The sequence below is a fragment of the Dipodomys merriami genome, unplaced genomic scaffold, assembly GCF_024711535.1.
Source record: "Dipodomys merriami isolate MVZ:Mamm:240054 unplaced genomic scaffold, mDipMer1.0.p SCAF_90, whole genome shotgun sequence".
Taxonomy (NCBI): domain Eukaryota; kingdom Metazoa; phylum Chordata; class Mammalia; order Rodentia; family Heteromyidae; genus Dipodomys; species Dipodomys merriami.
This window is the reverse complement of record NW_027206513.1, coordinates 1145117-1169701: the sequence shown is the minus strand read 5'-3', so window position 1 is coordinate 1169701 and position 24585 is coordinate 1145117. Positions and strand designations below refer to the sequence as shown.

Sequence of the window (24585 nt, the reverse complement as noted above, 5' to 3'; positions counted from 1 at the left end):
CCCCAGTATCAGTACACACACATATTTAAAAAAATAGTATGTAAAATAAAGAAGTTAGCCTCATCGTACCTCCTTTAAGTTCTGGGGATGAGAGGCATCATTCATTTAAAAAATTCTAACAGAAAATAAAATCAAGAATGTGATCACATCTCAAACAACACTTTCTGGATAAGCTTAGGTAAGAATTGGTGCCTTTCTCACCAAGTAGTTGGCAGAAATGAAAGAATACTCCTTTGAGGACTTTGGTGACTGACGCAGAGGAAACCCTTGGTCTGTCAGTGATCTGTCATTATGTGTCATGGCGCCTAACCCAATGTACACCACCCCATCTGATGGCAGGCCCAGAACATATCTGGCAACTACTTGGTTCCCTTGCTGGAGTGAGGACAGCGCCCCCTCCTGCCTGAAAGCATTTGACAGCATTTCTTGCCCTTGAGGACATCTGACACTGAGCCCTGATGGTAAAAAACATTTTGTTCTTATTCAAGGACAGATGCTTGGTTCAATGTTTAGAGAGTGAGATGGAAAAAACTGGATCCAGCCTGGTGCTAGTAGCTCACACCTGTAATCCTAGTTACTAAGCAAACTGAGATCACAGTTCAAGGCCAGCCCAGGTAGAAAAGTCATGAAGACACCATCTCCATAGTAACCAGCAAAAAGCTGGACTGGAAGTGTGGTTCAGGTGCAAGAGTGCCAGCTGAGCAAGCAAGCTGAGCAAAGGTGAGGTTCTGAGTGCAAATCCTGACACCAGTCCAAAAAAAAAGGAAGAAGAAATTAAATTCCATGAATTAAACAAATCTGAGTGTTGCATCCCAGTTTTGTTCATTACTCTATTAGCCTCTCTTCATCTCTGAAGCTCTTATAACTTAAAATAACATTGACTTTGGACATGGAAGTGCAGCTCAGTAGTTGAAAACTTGCCTAGCATGTTTGAGGCTCTGGATTTGATCTCCAGCTCTGCAATTTCGGTTTTATCCAATTCTGTTTGCCATACCCTACACATCCTTCATGTTTGTTCAAATTTGTTCACCATCAGGCATACTAAGTTCTGGTAGTCAGATAGTTCTAGGGGACAGAAGGTCTCATACTTTACCTGATGGCCTGAGGGGATGTTTCGAATGGAACATTCCGGTTGTACTGGGCATCAGAGACATAGGCAGCTGCCAGGAGGAGGTCCTGCTCCCCGTGAAGAGAAAGAAAAGGGAGAAAAAGGTCAGAGTAGGAAAGGTCATATTTCCTTCTCCTTTGTGATGCCTCAGGACCCCCTCATACCCTTACCCTCTTCCCCTGAGCCTCTGTCCCCAGAGGCAACGGACATCATCAGTGTGGTATGTTCACTGCCCCAGGATCCTGCAGCCCAGCGGGACCACAGAACACTTCACCATGTTGAATTTAAATACAGATGCTCAGAAGAAGAAAGGAAAGTAAGAAGTCCCTGAACAGATCATGCATGGGTCCTTAAATGGTATGTTTTGCATACATATGAAGGGTTGTGGCTACCTATTGTGCACACACAAATATACAAACACAGAATTATTTTAGTCTACTTGATAGGTAGTTAAAGAACTTCTCTCTCTCTTTCTCTATCTTCTCTCTCTGTGTCTGTGTGTGTGTATATTGTGCCAGCACTAAGGCTTGAACTCAAGGCCTAGGCACTGTCCCTTAAGTTTTTCCACTCAAGGCAGGTGGTCTATCATTTGAGCCATACCTCCATTTCTGGCTTTTTGCTGGTTAATTGGAGAAAAAAGTTTCACAGATTTCTGCCCAGGCTGGCTTCAAACCTTGCTCTTCAGATTTCAGCCTCCTGAGCAGCTAAGATTACAGGTGTGAGCCACTGGTGCCAGATTTCAAGAGTAATTTTTGACAAGTTAAATTGTTGCCTTGGTGACTTGTAAATCTAACTCTTCCTTAAGGAATGACTGTATACCTGCATATAAGTTGAAGTGATAAAATTAGCTCAGTGGTAGCCCATTTGTTTAGTGTGCACAAGGCTTTGAGTCCCCTTCTCAGCACCACACAAAAAATTAATAGTCAAATTACTTTTATATAATTCATGTTTCACTTTTGTTCAATTTAACCTGCATATTCTCTATGATAGTATATATAGATCTACCTAAAATTTAAAATATTTGTTATTTAAATAATTTCCAATTTTTAAATTTCAAACAATCACACCTAAATATTTCTGTCTCTGTCTCTTCCTCCCTCTCTGTCTTGCTGTGTATCTGTCTCTGTCTCTGTTTGTGTATCTGTCTGTCTTTCCCTTTCTCTCTCACATACACACACACACACACACACACACACACACACATACACACATACACACACACCATGCTAGGTAAATGTTTTTGTAGGACAGAATGTAAGTTCTGCATGAAAAGTAGATGTGCTTTCTATTTGAGAATTATGTCAAATTGCCTCCTCCAAAAGTTAAAAACAGGGGGCTGGGAAGGTGGCTCAGTGGTAGAGCACTTGCCTGGCATGCCTGAGGCCCTGGGTTCGATTCCTCAGCAAAAAGAAAAAAGCCAGAAGTACCGCTATGGCTCAAGTGGTACAGCGCTAGCCTTGAGATGAAGAGCTGAGGGACAGTGCCCAGGCCCACAGTTCAGGCCCCACGACCGGACCCCCCCCAAAAAAAGTTAAAAACAGTGCCAGATCTGGGTGCCAGTGGTTCACACCTGTAAACCTAGCTACCCAGGAGGCTGAGATCTGAGGATCATGTTTGAAGCCAGCCCAGGCAAAAAAGGTCCATAAGTCCAAAAAAGTCCAATTAACCACTAAAATGCCAGGAGTTGTGGCTCAAGAAGTAGTAGAGCCTTGAACAACACAAAAACTCATAGACTGTGCCCAGGTCCTAAGTTCAAGCCCAGGACTGGACCAACACACACACACACACACACACACACACACTAGTTCATGAGCACCATATTTTCCTGTTCCCATAAACAGTGATAAGATTTTAAATAGCTGCCAATATCCAACCAAACAAAGAGCATCTGGAAACTGGCTTTTCCTGTAGACCAGTCCTGCTGTGTCTCCCTGTGGGCCACACATTCCTGATTCTGGGTAAATGAGATGTGTAGAGCTATGAAGAAAAACAGAGAAAAACAGCCTATCCAGCCAGCTGATTACCTGAGCTGCCTCCTCATAACAGAGGAGGTGTCCTGTCTATTTTGGATGAAATCTCTTAGTAATCAGCAAGTCAATTTTTTTAAATGAAGGGGAATAACAAAATAGTAAGACAAAGGACGAAGGGTGAACCAATGCAACAGCAATACTCACAAAACACCATGTTGGAAATGAACTTTACAACTTGAGGGAAGGGAAATGGAGGGAGGGAAGTGGGAGAAAACAAAGGAGGGGGTAACAATATTCGACGAGAAATGTACTCATTACCTTACTTATATAACCGTAACCCCTCTGACATCACCCATACAATAAAATAAAATAAAAATGAGCTGAGCACTGATGACTTATGTCTGTAATCGTATCTACACAGGAGGCTGAGATGTGAGGATCACAGATCCAAATGGAAACTAGCCCAGGCAGGAAAAAAAATCTGTGAGTATCTTATCTCTAATAAAAAAACTATCCAAAAAAATCCCCACAAGTGTAGCTGTGGCTCAAGTGGTAGAGCTCTAGCCTTGAGCAAAAAAGCTCGAGGACAGTCCCTATGCCTGAGTTCAAGCCCCAGGACTCACAAAAAAACAAACAAAAAAACAAAATCCTGCATGAAGTATTCAAAGAGGTCCAAAGATTCCAAGTGAAAAAAAAAAGATTCCAAACTTTATAAGATGGTCCCTAAATCATGACAGTTCAATTCAGAATTTTTCAACTTTATGATGGAACAAAAGCAACATACATTCAGTAGAAACTGTGTTTTGATTTAAAATTTTGGTTTTTGATATTCCATTTTGGTCCAGCAATCCATTCATTCCATTTCTAAGTATTTACCAAAAAGCAGCACTTAGCACATGTCCACAGGAAGGCTTGAACACCCAGCCTAAGAATGCAGGGTGTGTTGAACACACTATTCTAAGGCTACGCTTGCACAAATGTTTGTTCCACTTAGTCAAAAGCTAGCAATTACCAGAATCAACAAACAGGTAAATGGGTATACAAAATATGGTACAGATACCCAGTGTACTACTACTCAGCAGTAAAAAGGAGTGTGCAACTGACACATGCCATGAAATGCATGAATCTCAAAATAGTTGTGCTGAGTGAAAGAAACTAGTCCTTTCCTTCCAAACAGTGACCACTGAATGAGCCCATTGTATAAAAGAGAAAAAACCTTAAGTATAAAAATCTATTCTCTAGGGGCTGGGAAGGTGGCTCAGTGGTAGAGCGCTTGCCTTGCATGCTCGAGGCCCTGGGTTCCTTTCCTCAGCACCACATAAGCAAAAAGAGAAAAGCCGGAAGTGGCGCTGTGGCTCAAGTGGTAGAGCGCTAGCCTTGAACTGAAAAGCTGAGGGACAGCGCCCAGGCCCAGAGTTCAGGCCCTATGACTGGACCCAAAAAAAAAATCTATTCTCTATAGCATAGAGAATAAAAAATGATACAATAATGGAAACCAGATTAGTGGTTGTAGGGATTTGGGGTGGGAGGTGTTATGAAGCAAGGTAGGGGTTATGAAACATAGAGGAAACTTCTAGGTATAACAAGTATGTGCATTATCCTCACTGTGATGTTATAAGTACCTTTATGCTTCAAAACTCATCAGGTTGTCAACATTAACAAATATAATGTATATCACGTATAGTTCAATAAGCCTGTGAAATGTCTAAATAAATTATTAAATAAATGTGTGGATTAAAAACTGATGAGAAGAGCCTGGGGTGGTGGCTCTTGCCTGTAATCTCAGCTACTTAGCAAGCCAAGAACTAGAGAATCATGGTTTGAAGTCAGCTTGGGTGAAAAGTTAATGTGAGATTTCAACAAAGAAGTCAAGCATGGTCATTTGCACAGTGATCCAAGGTATTTAGGAAAAAAGGTTTTGGTTCAAGGCTAGCCCCAGGCAAAAAGCAAAGCCCTATAAAAAGTAATAATAACCATGGGCTGGGAAGGTGGCTCAGTGGTAGAGTGCTTGCCTTGAATGCATGAGGCCCTGGGTTCGATTCCTCAGCACCACATTAGTAGAAAAAGCCAGAAGTGGCACTGTGACTCAAGTGGTAGAGCGCTCATGGCGAGCGCTCTAAGCCCAGAGTTCAGGCCCCACGACTGACAAAAATAAATAAATAAATAAAAATAACCAAAAAGGACTCAGGTTATGTCTTAAGTGTAGAATGTCTGGCTAGAAAGCACAAAGCCCTGAATTCAAACTCCAGTACTGCCAAAAATAAATAAACAACAACAACAACAAAAGACTATTGTGAAAGCCCAGGTACAAACCTGAAATCCTAGCACTTGGGTGGCTGAGGAAGAAGGATCTCAAATTTAAAGCTACCCTGAGCTACATAGTGAAACTCTCATAGAGAATAAAGCAATAGAAGCTATTACTAACCTCAGAGATTGATTAGCTGCTGTAATAATGATCACTGTTGTAGTCACACACATTCTTAGGGCTAGCATGACAATTCTTTTTGGGGTTTTGTGTTTTATCTATGTGTTTGTTCTTGCTTTTGCAATGCTGAAGGCTGAACCCAGGGCCTTGCATAGTCTAGGCAAATGTTCCACTACAGAGTGACACTCTGCCCCTGGTAAGCCTATTTTTGTTTTTGTTATTGTTGGTGGTGGTTGTGGGGCTTGAACTGGGGGCCTGGGCACTGTCCCTGAGTTCTTTTGCTCAAGGCTAGCACTCTACCAATGAATCACAGTGCCACCTCTGGCTTTTTCTGTTTATGTGGTACTGAGGAATCAAACCCAGGGCTTCATGGATTCTAAGTAAGCACTAAGCTACCACTAAGCCACATTCCCGGCCCTAGTAGGACTATTTTAAAGCAGCTTATAAAATCTAAGAAGCATTATGTATGTGTTTAACACTCAGCAAACATTTTTCTTTTACATATTAAAATTTATTTTAATAGAAAAATTTAGTATCAGGTATTTTTCCATTGAACATCTTTTTTTGGGGGGTGGGGGTTCGGTCATTGCTTGAACTCTGGGCCTGGGTGCTGTGTCTCAGCTCTTCAGCTCAAAGCAACCACTCTACTACTTGAGCCACAGTGCCACTCCTGGTTTTCTGATGGTTTATTAGAGATAAGTCTCATGGACTATCCTACCTGGGATGGCTCTGAATCGTGATTCTCAGATCTCAGCCCCCTGAGTAGCTAGGATTACAGGTGTGAGCCACTGGCACCCTGTCATTGAACATCCTTTACAATGAAGAACAGTGGAGTCCTAGGACAGGCTTAGAAATCTAGTTTAGGCAAAAAGTAACAGTTGGTTTGTTTTTAGTTTGTTTTAGTGAATGTGCATCAACTTTATTAAAGTTCCTTTGAATATCAGAAAGATAATACTGGCACAGCAAAGAATTCTGATATCAAGATTGTTTTTCTTTAAAAAAAAAATTTACAGCAAAATCTTTTTCATAGTACTAAGGATTGAACCCTGGGCTTTGGGCTCTGCTACTGAGCCACACTAGTGAACTCCTTTGTTTTTATTTTGCTTCTGACATAGGTTCTTAGCAATTTTGCCCACATTGACCCTGAACTCAAGATTTCCCTATCTTCACATCCCAAGGGATTGCAGGCATGTGCAATGCCACAGACAATTACAGCAAAATTCTTTAAGGCCATTGTTGCTCCCAACTTTAAAAAATGATACAGATCTGGGGTGGTAGAGCAGGTGCTAAGCATTTACAAGGCCCGGGGGTCAATCCCCAGCATGTATGTGCATAGACACACACACACACACACACACACACACACACACACACACACACACACACACACACACACACACACACACACACACACACACACACACACACACACACACACACAGAAGAAACTATTAAACATCCTGACAGTCCCAGTAAAAGTTTGTCCACAAACTTAAACAGATTGACAACTGATGGATTTGAGGTACATCAGTTGTAGCCAATCAGCCCAAGGGCTTTCCTCCAAGACATCACCCAGATTTCTGACCTTGAGTGAAACAATTACTGCATCATCCTCTGTCCCCCAACCCCCTTCCTCCTGCAGCCAATCTTTCCTACACTAAATTCTGCTCTCGCTTTCATGATAGCTAGTTGGCCTTTACACTAACATTTCAAGCTTTCTCCTTTATTTTCCCTCAAGGAGCTCCTTCTTCACTTAATATTCAGAAGCTCCAGTCTCTCAGTGTAATCTTCTTCCCTCTGCGTAAATAAGGACTGTCCCATGAGTGCCCCTGCCCCACCATCCCCCTCCTCCCTCCATGATGATTCTAGCCCCTTCCTTCTTCCTAGCCACTGTTTTCAGTGTGAGTTTGATGCCTACTTTTCAAACAAAGGCAGACAGTGTCTATTGCAAAGCTAACTCCTTGTCTGGTAGATGAAAGCTGTCACTTTGTCATCAACTGGGCCCCCCCCTCATCTTTCCTCACAACCCTGCTTCTGCCCTACCCCACAGCTTCAGGAGCAACCCACAGACCATCTCTCAAAGCTTTCCCATTCTGAACTAGTACCTTTCTGACATCTGTCTCCTATTGTTATTGTTGTTGTTGTTATTTTGTGGTATTGGGTTTTGAACTAAGGCCTCGTGCTTGCTAAGCTGATGTTTTACCCCTTCAGTCACACTTCTGGCCCTCGTATTTGCTGGTTATTTTTCTTTTCTCTTTTTTTTTTTTTTTGTCGGTCGTGGGGCCTGCACTCTGGGCTTGGGTGCCGTTCCTTGACTCTTCAGCTCAAGGCAAGTGCTCTATCACTTGAGCCACAGTGCCACTTCCGGCTTTTTCTGTGTATGTGGTTCTGCGGAATCAAACCCAGGGCCTCATGCAGGCAAGGCAAGCACTCTCCCACTGAGCCACCTTCCCAGCCCCATTGCTGGTTATTTTTGAGATTGGGTCTCACTTCCTGCCCAAGCTTCAATCCACCTACTTTTAGCCTTCTCATCATTACTGAGATGACAAACACAAGCACAACATCCAGCTTCTCTCTATGGAGATGGAGTCTTGCAGGCTTTTCTGCCCAGCCTTGCACAGAACTGCAATCCACCCAGTATCCGCCTCACATCTAGCTTGGGATGGCAGGCATTTGTCACTGTGCCTAGCTATGGGTTGAGAAGTTAGTAGCAAATTTTTCTACCTGGTCTGGCTGATGTGGGATACTTAGAAACATAGAAGTGCCATCCTTGCTTCAAAGAGAGACAAAGATGCATTCCTTCCTGAGGGATGCATGCCTCACCCCCAAAATTAACATTTGTTTGCCAGGAGGTATGGCTTACTGAGAAAACTCCTTCTTCAAACTTAAGCCACCTTTTGTCCCCAAAAGACAGATAGCAGGGCACCTCCTCATCTCAAGGGTAAAGATCTGTTTTCATGGCAGGATGCATTCTTACCTGGAAACTCAGAAAGTAATACCAGGTGATTAGAGCAAAGACAAAGCACTGGGGTTGGGGAGGTGGCTCAGTGGTAGAGTGCTTGCCTTGCATGCATGAGGCCCTGGGTTCGATTCCTCAGCACCACATAAACAGAAAAAGCCGAAAGTGGCTCTGTGGCTCAAGTGGTAGAGCGCTAGCCTTGAGCTGAAGAGCTGAGGGACAGCGCCCAGGCCCAGAGTTCAGGCCCCGCCAAAAAAAAAAAAAAAAAAAAAAGACAAAGCACTTATCTTTGCATAACAATGAAGCAGACCCCCTGCCTTTACCCTATAAATATCCCAAGAGCCCAAAGTGCACTATGTCTCTCTGGGTGTCTCCCTGTGTGTATGTGTCTCTTCTTTGTCTCTGTCTCTTCCATGAGAGCACCCACACTATGGTAGAGTGTGCCCCTGCCCTTTTGTGCATTTGTCTGGTTTTTGTTTTTTTGTCTGTTCATCTGCTTGCCTGCTTGTTTACTTAATAAAGCTCTGCCAAGTTTTCCTACCGTTGTGACTTGTTCAGAAATTCTTATGCTGTGATTGAAGTCAAAGACTCTAAGTGAAGAATTCCTACATTTAAAGGGAAATTTTCACTAAACCTCATCGCCATCTGGTGACATAGACTTGAACCAGCCAACCAGTCCCAGGTCCTCCAGAGCTCAGTCTCTCCAATGGCTAAAATTATAGACATGAGACGCCAGTACCTGGCAATGATATGTATTCCCTTTTAACATCTCATCTGCTCTACCTTCTGGTATTTACTTTTCTTCTGTCCCAGCCTCCCTGTCATTCACATACAACTTTTAGCCTTCCTGTCCATTTTGTGTAGGAAATAGTGTTCTTTGCAGAATGTTTATCTGTACCAAAGCCACTTCCCAGAAAAGAAAGAATGTGCTCTACATTAGTCACACCATTCCAACACTACACATACTTTCCAAGTTTGCATAGTGGGGTAGTCAGCTTTCTGCTACTGTAACAAAATACTTGCCTGTGGCTCACACCTGTAATCCTAGCTACCCAGGAGGCTGGAAACTGAGAATTGAGGTTCAAAGCTAGCCCGGGCAGGAAAAGCCATGAGACTCTTATCTCCAATTAACTACCAAAAAAAAAAAAAAACCAGAAGTGGCACTGTGGCTCAAAGTGATAGAGCACTAGCCTAGAGCTGAAGAGTTGAGTGACAGTGCCCAAGGGCAGAGTTCAAGCCCCAGGATCCACACACACACACACAAAAAAAAGATTATAAACCACTTGTGTAGCCAGGTGTAGTGGATCAAGCCTGTACTACTAGCTATTTAAGAAGCAAACATGGTTTTGGGGGATGGTGACTCAAGGCCAGCTCAGACAATAGATTTCTTCTAGCCAATGGCTGGACATAACCCTTACACATAATTATTATCCCACCTACGGGAGAAACACATAGCTGAGCATAGTGGTGCATACCTGTTATGCAAAAGGCACATAGAAGGATCACAGCCCAGGCTAGCCCAGGCATAAATCAAGACCTCACATCTAAACTAGCTACTTAGGAGGCTGAGATCTGAGGATCAGGTTGAAAGCCAGCTCAGGCAAAAAGCCAGAAGCAGTGTGGTTCAAGTGGTAGAGCACCAACAAGCTAAGGGACAGTGCCCAACTCCTGGGTTCTAGCTCCTGTACTGGCAGTAAATAACCAACACAGAAACAGGGTTGGAGGTGTGTCAAATGAGTACCTGACTAGCAAGCATGAATTCCTCAGTTCAATCCCCAGTACCACCCCCCCAAAAAAAAAAAGATTACAGGGAAGAAAAGAAAGAAAAATCACTGACTAAGTACAATCGTCTTCCTATTGCTTCTCATGTATTTTCTGGTCTCATTGAACTATGACAATAACTGACTTCTGACTTTTTCTCCTCTTTCCATAATACACCATTTCTTCTCCCCCAAGATTTAAACCTACATTGATTTTGTGACGAAACCTTTAGAATCTCTGAGAGGAAGAGAAAGGGAAAGATGATTCCAACAGCTCTCAGTGGAGAACAAAGAAATGTCCAGTCTTCCCATCCACTGCACATGAGCAGTCACTCTTGTGGCAAGAAGGGTGGATGGGTGACAGGAGGTAATGAGGCATTGTTCATAGAAACCCCTCCCCTTGTATCTATGTAGGAAGTTGGAAACCAACAACCACCAAGCTATGTTCAGCCTAAAGATGTGTTTTGTTTGGCCCATTAAGTGCTTTTAGGATGTTGGCAAGTAATGCAGATTTTTTTCTCAAAATTGGAACTTACACAAAAATTTGAACTTATGGTTTTTATTTAAAAGATCATAACATCTGGCAATGCAGAGTTGTATTACTGTAAGGTTTTGCTTCTGGCTCCAATACTAAATCACCTGAATAAACACTATTTTCCCATATTCTGTGGGTTAGCTGAGCAGAACTGCTCCGGGCCAACTTAGCTGATCCCAATAGTTGTGGGAGATTCTGAAAGACTCTGTGGATGGTCCAGGAATCTTCTTTATGTGTCTTGGTCATGTGTATCCCAAATCAAGTCAAGAGCCAGCCCGCTGCCAGTAGCTCATGCCAAGATGCTGGCTACTCAGGAAGGTAAGATCTGAGGATTGAGGTTCAATGCTATCTCAAGCAGGATAGTCCACAAGACTCTAATCTCCAATTAACTAGCAAAAATCCAGAAGTGGAGCTGTGCTTTAAGTGGTAGAAAAGCTAAAAGACAGTGCCTACACCCAGAGTTCAGGCCCTAGTACCAGAAAGAAAGAAAAACAAACAAACCAAAAACCTCAGCTGTGACTCAAAACAAATCTCATGGCCAGGCCTGGATTTAAGGGCTGGACAAACAGAACCCACCTCTTAATGAAAGTTGCAATGCCATATTGTAAAGGAGCCCTGTGTTAGGGGATGGGAAGACTTGGTGGTCATTTTTGTGATCTATAGCAGCCCATTTGATTCCCAGTCAGTTGGAGGTGAATGGTGGTGGTCTTCCTTGGGTACAGAACATGTCCTTCTGGCCATCAAAGGCCCCAGTCTCCTCATCATTTCTACCCAGCCCACCTAGTGCAGTGAGTTTTTGTTGTTCCTTGGCCCCTGTGGACATTTCCAAATGGACCACCTAATTTAGTGAACACTGTCTCACAATGCTCTAAGGGACTGTTCAGTCAAATCACATATGCAAAAACCCTGCTGTAGCCTTTCTAGTTACTGCCATTTTCTCTTGCCAAGAGTTTCTGTGAAAATATCTATAAGGCAACACAAAGAGCTGGAAGACAGATATTCAAAGACCTTTGTGAGGTCTCCAGATGTAGCTCAGTGACAGAGCATATGTGCAAGGCCCTGTGTGTTGCATCTCCAAGACCACACACACACACACACACACACACACACACACACACACACACACACACACACACACACACACACAAACACACACTGCATAAACAAACTGAAGAATAAGGAACATTCAAATAAAAGGTGACCATATAGATCTATGGAAAAGAAACAGCATAGACCACGTGCTGGTGGCTCACGCCTGTTATCCTAACTACTTAGAAGACTACTATCTAAGGATCTCAATTTGAAGCCAGCCTGGGCAGGGAAGTCTGAGAGGCTCTTATCATCATTTAAACAGCAAAACCTGGAAGTAGAGATGTGGCTCAAATGGTAGAGGACCGGCCTTGAGCAAAAAAGCCAATGCCCTGAGTTCAAGTCCCAGTACTAGCACAAAAGTGTCTCTGCATTTTGAATCTCCCTGTAATCTAAGCTACTATAACCCAGGTCAGTGAATCAAAGTGAGCCAGGTATGTTCCCAGAAGTTTCTACTAATTCTAACCATCAGTAAGGCTGAGGATCACTAGCAACTGGTTATTTCTATTTCAAAGCTGAAAGTCTTCAGTTCACCAAAGAAATATATTCCCTTTTTAATAGTTGCCAAAATAAAAACCCAGTAGACACTTCAAAAAAATCTACTTGATAGGACAAGGTGATAATGAACATTAAAGGTGAGGAGGCAGTTTCTTATTCTATGACCCAAAGCTAACTTCCTTAATTTTTATTGTATGTATTTTTATTTTTATTTTTGATGCTACTGAATTTTGAACTCAGGGCCTTGTACTTCCTCCATGAATTCAGCCACACCCCAACCCTTTCATTTTAGTTTGTTTTTCATTTAAGGTCTCGTTTATTTTACTCAGCCTTAGGCCTTGATCCTCCAACCTCCTCCTACCAAAGTAGCTGGGATTAGAGTCATGAACCACATCACCAGAAACTTTTTTGAGATAGGGTCTCAATAATCTGATCAGCTTCAGATCTTGATCCTCCTTTCCCAAGTAGCTGGGATTCTATAGGTGTGCACCACTATATCTCATCCCACAAGTTAACTTAAAAAAAAAATTAACCCAATCAATTGGCCTATGCTGTGTCTAATTTAATGACTCAATCACTGCTGTCATCTCAGAAAACAAAGAGAGGATTATCTGTTGGTACTAGGCTTCCTGATCTTTTATCCTTGCTCCCTTGGGGTTGGTCTTTGAAAGATACTGAGCCATAGGAGACTTTACTCCAGTAAGTATGCAATTAAACAAAATATCTCACAGGGACCAACCAGGACTCCAGACTATTGTCAGTTTCCTTCCTTCCTCTATTCCTTCCTTCCTTCCTTTCTCCCTCCCTCCTTTCCTCCCTTCCTCTTCTTTTTCCTTTCTTTTTTTATGCCAGTACTGGGATTAAACTGGCACTCTGTCACTTAAGCCACAGTTGCAGATGAGAATCTTCCTGCCCAGGCTGCTTCAATCCATGCCCCTCAGCTCTCAGACTCCTGGGTAGCTAGCATTACATGCATGAGCAAACAGCTTCCCTGTATTATTTTTGAAACCATAAATCAGTAGCTTTTTGCATCAGTTATTTAGACAAAAAAAAGTGTGAAGTACACCAAGGGATGATAGCAACCATCTCAGGCTAAACTGACTTTCTTGCATTGAACACTCTGGCAATGGCAATCAGGCCTGTCATGTTCCGGATGTTGAGAGGCAAGGGCTGGGAACCAAGAAGCCTTCTCTTCCTTCTTTACCTGCTCCCTTAAGGAAGAGGTGCCATGACAGAGCCCCCTTGGAAGTTGTGGAAGTTCTCCCCCTTCTATGGGAGACCAGCAAGCTAGTGAGGGCTGTCACTGCACTGGGCAGGGCCTATATCCACGCCCCCCACTTCGCCCCAGGTGGACACCCCTTCAGCGAGAACCCACTTGGAAAACCTAGTGGCAGGGGTGACAGCCACAAGCCAGAGCTGAAGAAGCCAGCTCAATGACAGTTAGATAGACCAAAACGCTCTCCATTTCCCACCACTTACACAACCCGAGGCAGCCCAGTGCCCACTAACAGACCCACAGAGGCCCCAGAAAGGACAGCCATGACTGGATGACAGGCACTGCGCTGGGCCTGACGGGCATTGTCACCTATAGCTACACAATACCTCTGAAAGTGGCTGTGACTTACGATCCCTGACCTTACAAAGGAAGAACCAGAGGCTCAGGGAGGGGATGCGTCCATCATCCCGTGATTCCTGAGTCAGGAGTACGGGCCTCCCTCTGCTCTCAGAGTCCTTGTCCAGCTAAGGCATGCAGCAACAGCAGCACGGCTCCTTGGAAGCTCCAACCTTCCAAAGCAGCTCAGGCTGTCGGAGGGAATCAAACTCGCTGAGAACCACCACCCATGTGCTCTGGCGCCCAGCACTGTTAGACCAGGACTGTGTAAGGCCCACATCCTGCAGCCTCTTCCCGGGGCGCGTCCCTGCCCTGCGACCCTCGCTTTCCTGCCGCCAGGGAGCGCGGCTGGGCACGCTGGAGCCACCGAGCCCCGGGGGCTGCTCCTCACTGCGTGGATCCCGTGGAGCGCAGGGCCAGGCCGTCGATGCGGGCTCTGTCCCTGCGGATGGGAGACGTTCCCTAGCCACAGGCTTGACAGATCCCCGAGTGACCCCAACGTGGGACTGAGCAACTCCCGAGCACGGGGCTCCCCAGGCTCGGAGGACAGAGTGGACCGGAGGACCTGGTCCCCATTTCCAGCAGCCAGCGGTGGATTTCCGCGGGATCGTTTTTCCGAGGTTTTCTCCGAGGCATGGCGAGAGGGAGGGCAGCTTCGGGGCGAGAGAGGCGGGCGTCGAGGCAGCTTCGGAGCGCCGCGGGCGGCCCCCCACTTACCTCCTGGGAGGGCAGCTCCTCGGGGTACTCCGATTGCGGGCGGTGCGCCCCGGCGGCCGGGCCAGCCCCGGGCATCGCAGCGATGGCACCCCGGGCAGGGATGCGCCAGCGCGCGGACCGAGGAGGCGGACTCTGACCTCCTCCAGCCCGAAGAGGCCCGGGCGGCGCGGGGCCCTTCTCGTGACCGCGGCGAACCGGCCTAGAGCGCCGAGCACAGGCTGCGGCCAGCGGCGGGCTCCCCAACTCTGGCCCCTTTAGCGAGCGCGCGCTCCGCTCGGGGCGGGGAGTCCGGCCGGGGGCGGGGGCGGAACGCGTGGGAAGGATCTGGGGACCCACCCCGCGGCGGGGCAGTGGGGCATCAGAGGCCACCCTGGCCGGAGGTACCAATCGTGCGCCCTGACTGTCACTTGTGCCTCGCTTTCAGATCAGTAGCTTAGGAGGCTCCTCCATAGTTGGGTTGGAGAATCAAAAGAACTTACATATTGCTTACGGGCACCTCCTCTGGGTACCAGAGTTTTGCGCCGCCGCCCCCCCCTACGCCCCATGGCCCTATATTGGGCTCTGAATAGGACCCCAGGGGGCAGAGGCCTCTGGAGAGAGGGGCATGGATCCTCTTCTCCATTCTTTGGGCAAGGCACACCCTAGTCCCGGAGTGACCTGGAATTCAAGGTTCCCAGAGCATTTCCAAGAGAAACTGGAAGTCTGGTTTTCAAGATCCTGTTCTTGTTTTGTTTTTTAATTGTTGATGAGGAATTTAAAATAATAAATATTCTTAGGTGAGCCTTGGTGCTCAGGACAGTGGTCCTGGGCTCCTGTTCCACAGGATCCCCCGCTTCCCCGTCCCCCCCCACCCTCCCCACCAAGCTACAGATGTCTGCCAAGGTACAGGTTAAAGACTATGGTAGGTAGAATTATATCCCTGTCAAAATAGTTATATATCTAATCCCTGGCACTATGAAACTGCTTCCTTACATGCAAAGGAGACAGTGCAGTGTAACTCAGGTTATTAATTAGTTGACCTTAAAACAGAGAAGTCAAGGATTGTGGTAGTGCCTGATGGAAAATAACTTAAAGCGAAGGCACTCACCTTTCCACTGACAGCCATATCTTAGGACTGTTCTTGCTGCCCCTTCCCTTCAACTTAAAAAAAAATTATGTCCCAGTGATTTTGGAGAAGAGAGTCTAAGATCAAAGCCACATCTGGCAGACACAGCTGCTATTGAAACCTTGGATCCCTCTACTCAGGATTGCTCTCCCACCACACCTCCATCTCACTCCACTTCAATTTGCTCACCCCTCCCCCTTCACTTTTACTACTTAATATTCAAAGAGACCCTAATTGTAAGAGAGGTATGCCATTTCTTCAGGAAGATCATTCTAGATCACCTAGGTTGGACCAAAGGAATCACAAGAGTCCTTAACATCAGTAGAGGAAGGTAGAAGTAGAAATGGGAGATTAAAAGCCCATAAAACTGAATTGGTCACTGCTGCCTTGGAGATGAAGGAGATGGCTAAGAATTAAATTCTGCAACAGCTTGAACTAACTTGAGAGCAAAATGATCCCTAGAGCTCCAGGAAGAAACATAGCTCTTGCATTTACTGTAAGACCCTGGGCAGAGAATCCAACTTTGTGGACTTCTGGCACTTGAACTATGTGATAATAAATAGGAGCTGTTTTGATCTCCCAAATCTGTTACACAGTGATAGATGCTTAATACAGAACATGGGCCTGCATTTCAATGTCAGAACTATGCTAATGAGATGAGATAGGTCTATAATGAGAACAACACATGGTATTCAGTGGTAGGCAGCCAAGAATTGCGTATCCACCCCTTCTGATTGTTTTCACTCAATTCTAATATTACATCCTCTACAAGCCCTGCTTCAGCTCCTCCAGGCCAATGGATCACTTCTTTGCTGGAGTCCTGTGTTCTTCATGAATATAACCACATGTGGCTTCAGCTCATCTGTTTGCAAATGCTGTAGGAAGAAAAAGATAAGAGGCCTTCACCTTTGGATCCCTAGCTCCTAGCACAGAACAGGCCTCTGGTAGCCAAAATGGCAAAGTAAAACTTCTTAAAGCTTACTGCCAAAGCTCTGTGTCTACAGGCATCTAAAATAATCATGATTACAATTAATGATTTCCTCTTACAACAATTTGCTGTACAAATTACATAAAGCCCTAGGTGTTCTTGAGAAAAGACAAATATTCCTTTTCTATCTGAAGTGGAAGCTTCCAGAATGTTGTATATGGCAGAAACTTTTATTTATTTATTTATTTGGGTCTGGTCGTGGGGCCTGAACTCTGGGCCTGGGCGCTGTCCCTCAGCATTTCAGCTCAAGTCTAGCGCTCTACCACTTGAGCCACAGCACCACTTCCGGCTTTTTTCTTTTTGCTTATGTGGTGCTGGAGAAATCGAACCCAGGGCCTCATGCATGCAAGGCAAGCGCTCTACCGCTGAGCCACCTTCCCAGACCATGGCAGAAACTTTTAAACTAGCCCTTAAAAACATAAAATAAAATGTAGCCAGGTGTTGGTGGCTCATTCCTGTAATCCTAGCTACTCAGAAGCTGAGATCTGAGGATCACCAGCCAGACCAGACAGAAAAATCCTTGAGACTCTTACCTCCAATTAAACAGCAAAAAGCCAGCTGTGGAGCTGTAGCATAAGTGATAGAGTGCCATCTTTGAGCAAAAAAATCTAAGGGATAGCACTTAGACCCTGAGTTCAAGTCCCAGTACTGGCACAAAAAGAAAACAAAAGGGTAAGTATGTTCATTGTACAGACTTGGAAGGATAAGTGGAAGATAACACACTTCACTAAACAGCTTTCTCTACAATTATTTTCCTGCATATACATAGCACACACATGTACAGTTCTGTATACATGTGTGCACTGTGTCCATGTGGGATGTATAAGCTGTAAAGATGTAGAACATCTTACACCACAGACACTGGTGACCCCTTGCTTGCAGGACACAGCCCTCCCATTCAGCATCCCAGACATAGGCCAAGCTTCCACCAGATCTCTAGGCCAGTCCACACAGGGTTCATCCCTGACCCAGTTATCTGTCTAAAAGAAATAAATGGCCTAATTTGTCTCAGCCTGCCTTTAAAAAAAAAAAAAAGCTATGGGTTGGGCAAAGAGATTTCTGCCTCTCTTCCCTTCCCTCTTTTCCTTATGAATATGCATTTATTTTATCTTATCTTAGTATCTTTCAGTAGTTGTGCAAAGGAGTTTCAATTCAACATATCATATGAGTCCCAAAGCATCTTGATCAATGTCACCTCTTCCATCACTCTCCTCCCACCAAGCACTGCAACTCCTCTTGCAGCGAACTTTGGGTGAAGATGACTGGATGACAGAGAAGAAGCAGGAAAGAGGCAGGTCTGTGACGGGCTCTTGGAAAGACTGCTTGATCCCTTCCTCCCCCAAGCCACCTGACCTTTGGACTCAAAATTATGTGAGCAACATTAAGAATGAGACCATCTGTGTACAGGTGACAGAAAAAGCTCTGCATAAAACTTTTATAGAATGCATATACTTTTTAAAATAAATGCACAACATCTTTTCCAGGAACAATGAACAAATAAATTATAGTCAGTGTTTACACTTAAGAATAGGACACGAAGTAGGGATGTGAAAGGAAAGGATATTTTTCTTTTTCCTTCTTCTGCTTGTCTGTAAGGATTTATTTTAAATGATATGCTTATCTATATTACTTTTATGGGTTTGCGTATAGTCAAAGCAACAGGGATAGAGGAATAGAATTAAATAGTTTTATCCTTTCCATGAAACCATGCTTTCTGTGATGCAAAAACTAATAATAAAAATCTAGGAATAATGCTGGGCGCTGGTGGCCTGTAATCCTAGCTACTCAGGAGGCTGAGATCTGAGGATCGCCGTTCAAAGCCAGCCCAGGCAGGAGAGACTGTGAGACTCCTATCTCCAATAAACCACCAGAAAACCGGAAGTGGCGTTGTAGCTCAAGTGGTAGAGCGCTGGCCTTGAGCTGAAGAGCTGAGGGACAGCGCCCAGGCCCAGAGTTCAAGCCCCACGACCGGGAAAAAAAAAAAAAAATCTAGGAATAACTGCCTGTTCCAGTCTGCACACACTAATGAGGTGAAAACTTCACCTGAAGGGTTCAAATGAATCAGAGACCCAGAGCAGACTCTTTGAGATCCAGACAGCCCAGCACATCTGTAACAACTCTCTAAGATGCTGTAGTAATCAGCTTGCTGTCATAACCAAGTATCAAAGACAAGGTGGCTTAAAAATAACAGAAATGTATTGGCATAAGTCTGTAGTCAAGGTATGGGAAGTCAGCTGTTCTCCAGGACTTCCCACTTGGCTTGCAAATGGCAGTCTTCTCCCTCTGTCTTCACATGGACTTCCCTCTGTCCTGGCTTGTGTCCCACTTGCTTATTTTAAAGACAGTCATATTAGATTAGAGCCACCCCACAAACCTCATTGACCTTAATTACCATTAAAATGACCCTATCTCCTTATACAGTTGTTTTCTGGGGTACAGTGGCTTAGAGCTTTAGTATTAGTTTTACAGAGAGTATACTTTAGCCTATAGCAAATACTCATTGTCACCCCTCCCCCCCACTTTCAGAAACCAGGAAAGAGAATTTGAGAAGAAAACTAGCCTTCCCTGGTCATACAGCTTGAAATTGGTGGCACCTCGCTGACAAAGGCAGGCCTATTGGCATAGAAGCATTTCCTAGATGGTTTCAATTGAGAAAAGGATGTCTTTATTATTTTTTTATTTTTACTTTTTTTTTTTTTAGCTGTACCGGGATTTGAACTTAGGACTTCATTTCCTGATCCATGCCCTCTAGCTTCTTTTGGTTTGATTAATTTTTATATTAGGTCTCAATTTTTGCCTGGGCTGGTCTAGATTACAATCCCCCTATTTATACTTCCTGCCATAACATGGCAGATGTGCACTACTACAGGCAGATTTTTATTGGTTGAGATGGAGTCTTGAGACTTGTTGCCCAAATTGGCCCCAAATCATGAGTCTCTTGATCTCTGCCTCCCAAGAAGGTAGGGTTATAGGTATGAGCCACCATTCCCTGCAGAAGTCTTTCTTTAACCAAGAATTCTGTATAATTCTATTTGCCAGTTATCCCCTAGAATTCCATAGGTTTTTGTGGAACTGGGTATTTCCTTGACATCTGAGTGTTTGTTCAGATTCTGCCTTCTCTGGGAGGTAGAGTCTGTCCACCACTGTTTAATTCCTCTGTCTTCCTGCCCACCTCTTCTCTAATCTTTTCCTTCCTTGTAGTGCACTTCCAGCCCTCTACTGTATTATGTGTCTTATCATCTCTTCAAGTTATTGTTCATTGTCTACTTACACTCATACATAGAGTATAATCTCTACCAGGATAGAGATTTTTGTTTTATCCACGGGCATTTCCCAAGTACCTAAAACAGTGTCCAGAAGATAGATTTTCCGTAAAGACACTTGCAGAAGTGTTTGGAACAGTTTCCATCCAAGCCTTGCAGAGGACTACAGACCAGAATATGCGTCAAGCTGTGCTTCAAGAGAAAAGATGGCATTCTCAACTCAAGGAGCCCTACTCCTCTCCTTTCTACCCCTGAGTCCCAGCCCCATTCCTAATTATGTGTCCCACGGTAGCTGAGATGATAGGCGTACATCACCATGCCCAACTTTTTCTACTGGGATCTTGTGAACTTTTTTGCCCAGGTTGGCCTAGAACAAAGTCCTCTTAATCTGTCCTCCCTTGTAGCCAGAATGACAGGCATGAGCTTGTCTAGTCTCCTTTTTTTTTTTTTTTTAATTAAAAAAAAAAAGCCATTCTCTCAAAATACTGTAATTCTTTGTTGCAAGAAGCTAGGCAGACTGCAAAGTTGGACCTAAGTTTGTCTTCACTTCTGATGCTGATAGATTGTAAATGTGAGGGGTTCTTCAATAATTTAGGTTTGATAGTTTACTAGAAGGGACTCTGGTTAAGGTTATGGATTATTTCAGCGAAAGGCTGCAAGTTAAACTCAGTCAAGAGAACACCTTCATGCAGTTGGAGCTGTGGAAAGGCCCAGTGTGGAGGGGTCCATAGTGGGGCCTAGTGTGGAGGTGGGTCTGATGTGGGGAGCCTGGTGTGGAGTATCTGGTTTCTGATCCCTGTGGATTCTGGGCAGAGTTGCTTTCTGTTAGCTTTGTGGTATGACAGTGAACAGGGAAGACTACCAGTCAGGGAATCAAACTCATAGTTTGACTGCCTGAGTTTTCACTGGGGGCTCAGTCACTACCACCCTCATGGCTGACTTTTAGCCTCTAGTCTCTCACTGAGACCAAGATAAGACCTTTAATCTTGGGCTCCTCTGGACTGGGAACTAATACTTCAGACACAGAGAGCCCAGGCAGATACAAACACAAACAACTCTTCTATCTGGCAGGATATTCCAGCAGCTCAGAGGTCACATTCCAGCCAGCTGAGGACAGAGGTTAGACTTGTCTTTGGGTAATGTTAATCCTTCACTACTCACTTGTATGTACCTTTCTTCTTGTAAATTCATTGTTCTTGCTGTTTATATGGAAAATGATGAAAAAAGGACTCAGGGAATGAATGACTTTGAATGAATGACAGAGATGAGACCATTTCCATACTATTAGGGCTAAAGATGATAGACAGAAGCATATTAAATGTTTTTAATGTGTTTCTAATGATATTTTTAAAAAGTCTCAGGTGTTGAGTGGGGGGAGATGGTGCCAAGTGATTGTCCCTGGGTCCCTCTAACACCCTGTGATACCAAAGCAGGACATACTGCCCCTATTACTTCTCCTTCAATTTCTGGAGACCTCGTCTGTCCCTTCCTACCTACACTTGGCAGAGAGGAAAAGTGACACGTTCCTGGAACATTCTGTCCAATTCTGGGAGGAAACTCAGGTAGTCAACTAAACACTGTCTTGCTGGAGGACAGCACCTCCAAGAAGGCCTCTTTAGATATAGATTTTGCTCAAGACACTTTGGAGAATCAGTACCAACCAACTGTAAGACTGGAATTCTCTTTGAGAAGATTAACATTGACAGAAAATTTGAATGTTACTTTTCAAGTTTGTAAAATAAGAGGGTAGACCGTAGGAGGGAAGTTGTTGGAGAAATATACCTATGGGCACTGGGAACCCTCTTGATGGGAGAAACAAATCATCAAAGCTTTGAGAATTGATCAGATCCGCATACCTGGTAAGAAAGTGAGTGAAACATTAGAACCCAGCCTCTGGCTGCTTTGGTAGGCAAGCAAATTTATTTGGAGCATAGCAAAGAGTAAAACCTGAGAGAGTTGATGTCGCCAGAAGCATGGTTTTAGTAGCTACTTTGTCCCAACCAAGGCTGAATCCTGACTTTCTGTTTCTCAGAAAGTGGCTCCTGAAATCCTTGGAATCAAAACTGAACAATAATTGAGTGTGGTTAAGTCAGTTGTTTTAAATTACAGCCAGAAACATCTGTAATCATAACTACGTATGAAGATGGCATGAGGAATTTAAATGAAAGCTGTTGATAAATAGGGAGTCAGAGGTGGGGGGAAAGGAAGCAATAGGAAGGGTTATTCTGACCAAAATAAAATGTGCACCTCTGAAATACTGCAGTGAAGCCTTTTGGTACAGTTAATACAAACTAATATAAATGAACAACAGGGAAGTAAAACAGGCTTTTGTTAAGGTAGAGTACAAGTGGGAATGGGGAGGGGAAACAGAGGGTGAATGAACTCTGTTGCTAGAGAAGGGGGAGTGTGTCAGAGAGAATGATAGAGGGGTGAGTTTGATGGGGATACATTGTTTGCATGAATGGAAATGTTACGAAGAAACCTACTCTTTGGGGTTGAGAATGTGTCTTAGTGGTAGGGCTTGCCCCTATCATGCATGAAGCCCTGGGTTCAGTTCCTCAGAACCACATAAACAGAAAAAGCCAGAAGTGGTGCTGTGACTCAAGTGGTAGAGTGCTAGCCTTGAGCAAAGGAAGCTCAGTGACAGTGCCCAGACCCTGAGTTCAAGCCTTAGCACTGGCAAAAAACAAAAAACAAAACAAACAAACAAAAAAAACTGCTCTTTTCTTTCAAACTAATAAAATACTGTTCAAAAAGTTAAGAAAAAAATAAAGTAGCTGCTCACTGCATAGAAGGTCCATTTGTTCAAGTTAGGTAGTTCATTTTTCCTTTTATGTGATAGTTATGGCTGCCCTTCACCTCTGAGTGGCCCAGGAGATCTAAGAAGGTGGTTTTTCAAAGTCCACCTCCAAGGTCAGCTCTTTCTTGCTCCTTCTCCTAAAAGAGCTGCCTCATCAAAGCAGCGGCTCCTGGAAATAGAAAGAATGCAACTTAAGGACCACACACTTGGAAACCAAACATTCATTCAGTTCATTCCCTGAAGTACTACTGCTTCACTGAGAAAGAATGAAGTTGGCTATTTATGTTCTTTTTTTTCCTGAAAGTATACCAAATAATAAATTCTCCAAGCCTTGATCATTAGCCAGGATTTTGCCATAGCAAAGGTTCCTTTTCCTGTGCTACTCATGCCTGAGAAAGTAAATTTCAGTGTACAAGTATTAAAAAGTGACATATTTGTACTTACAGTTACTAAGAAGGCACATTTTTGCTCTCTCTTATGAGTGAAAAATAGAGGTCTGCCTAACTGAAAATACTTGAAATACAATATGACAAATATTTCAGTGGAGAATGGTGGCTGATGTTTATAATCCTAGCTACTCAGGAGGCTGCGACCTGAGGATCTCAGTTTGAAGCAAGCTTGGGCAGAAAAACCTATGAAACTCTACCATCAATTAACCAGCAAAAAACTGGATTGAAGGCATGGCTCAAGTGATAGGGTGCCAGCTGTGAGTGAAAAAGCTAAAGGAGATCATGAGGTCCTGAGTTCAAGTCCACTACTGGCAACAGCAATAACAAAAATGAAACGTTTTTCATGTTTTCAACAGGAGCCTAATTTGTTTGCATTATAATTTGGAACTCACAAAGTTATAAGCATTTAATTTTATGTTTTATGGCTGCAATATGATCATATCATAGTGTATCATCAGCTTAGATGGCTTTATGGATTTTGATGACTGAGCTAAGGCTCTTCTGGGATTTCCCCTATACACTCATAAAATGAGTTATGACATCTTGTTGCATCGTGGATACAACGAGGCAAATATGATATTCCAGCATTTTTCTCTCATCAGTAAATTTACTTAAATACAAAATACAGAAGTATAGCTATACAATCTTATGGAACCAAGTCGTTATTTGGAAAACCGGCTTAAAAAAAAAAAAAAAAAAAAAAAAAAAACAGTTCTAGACACTGGTAGCTCACACCTGTAATCTTAACTATTCAGGAGGCTAAGATCTGAGGATTGTAGTTTGAAGCCAGCCCAGGCAGGAAAGTACCTGAGAATTTTATCTCCAATGAACAGGAAAAAGGTGAAAAGAGAGGTGTTTATCAATGGTAGAGCACCAGCCTTGAGCACAAACGTTCAGGGACAGTACCCAGGCCCTGAGTTCAAGCCCCAATACTGGCACAGAGAGGGGGCGGGAGGGGAAAAAGGAGAGAGGGAGGACTATTTGGAATACAAATTGAGTAATTTCAATGTGGATGCTGGTTTAAACAAGGACTTTTAAAAATAAATGAAAAATGAGTAAATTGTCTGGCATAGTAAGAGGTAAACAGGCACAGAGGAGGAATGAGATTGGACATGAAGCTCCAAGTTGATGACATGAAAATTTATTATACTATTTCTACTTGTGTATATGCTTTAAATTATCTCTAATTTAAACTTTCTTAATTTACAGTTATTTTCTGACTTGGATCCTCACATTAAGCAATATTGATTTTAGAAGTTGCTTTGGAGGGGGTCAATACTGGGGTTATTGGGGTTTTGAACTTGTGT

General features: G+C 43.8%; 1 protein-coding gene across 2 annotated transcripts in view; it reads right to left on the bottom strand.

The window, feature by feature from the left end:
- LOC138821183 (two pore channel protein 1-like) overlaps positions 1 to 14763 on the bottom strand; it is a 60391-nt gene extending 45628 nt beyond the window's left edge. For both annotated transcript variants that reach the window (XR_011370092.1, XM_070013263.1), the window contains exons 1-2: positions 14674 to 14763; positions 1094 to 1176 (exon numbers count right to left, since the gene is read on the bottom strand). Coding sequence is in view for 1 of the 2 variants with exons in the window: in XM_070013263.1 (XP_069869364.1) it covers positions 1094 to 1176; positions 14674 to 14748 (158 nt within the window). In the remaining variant the exon portion in view is untranslated. The remainder of the gene's footprint in view (positions 1 to 1093; positions 1177 to 14673) is intronic.
- Positions 14764 to 24585: the final 9822 nt, after the last annotated feature.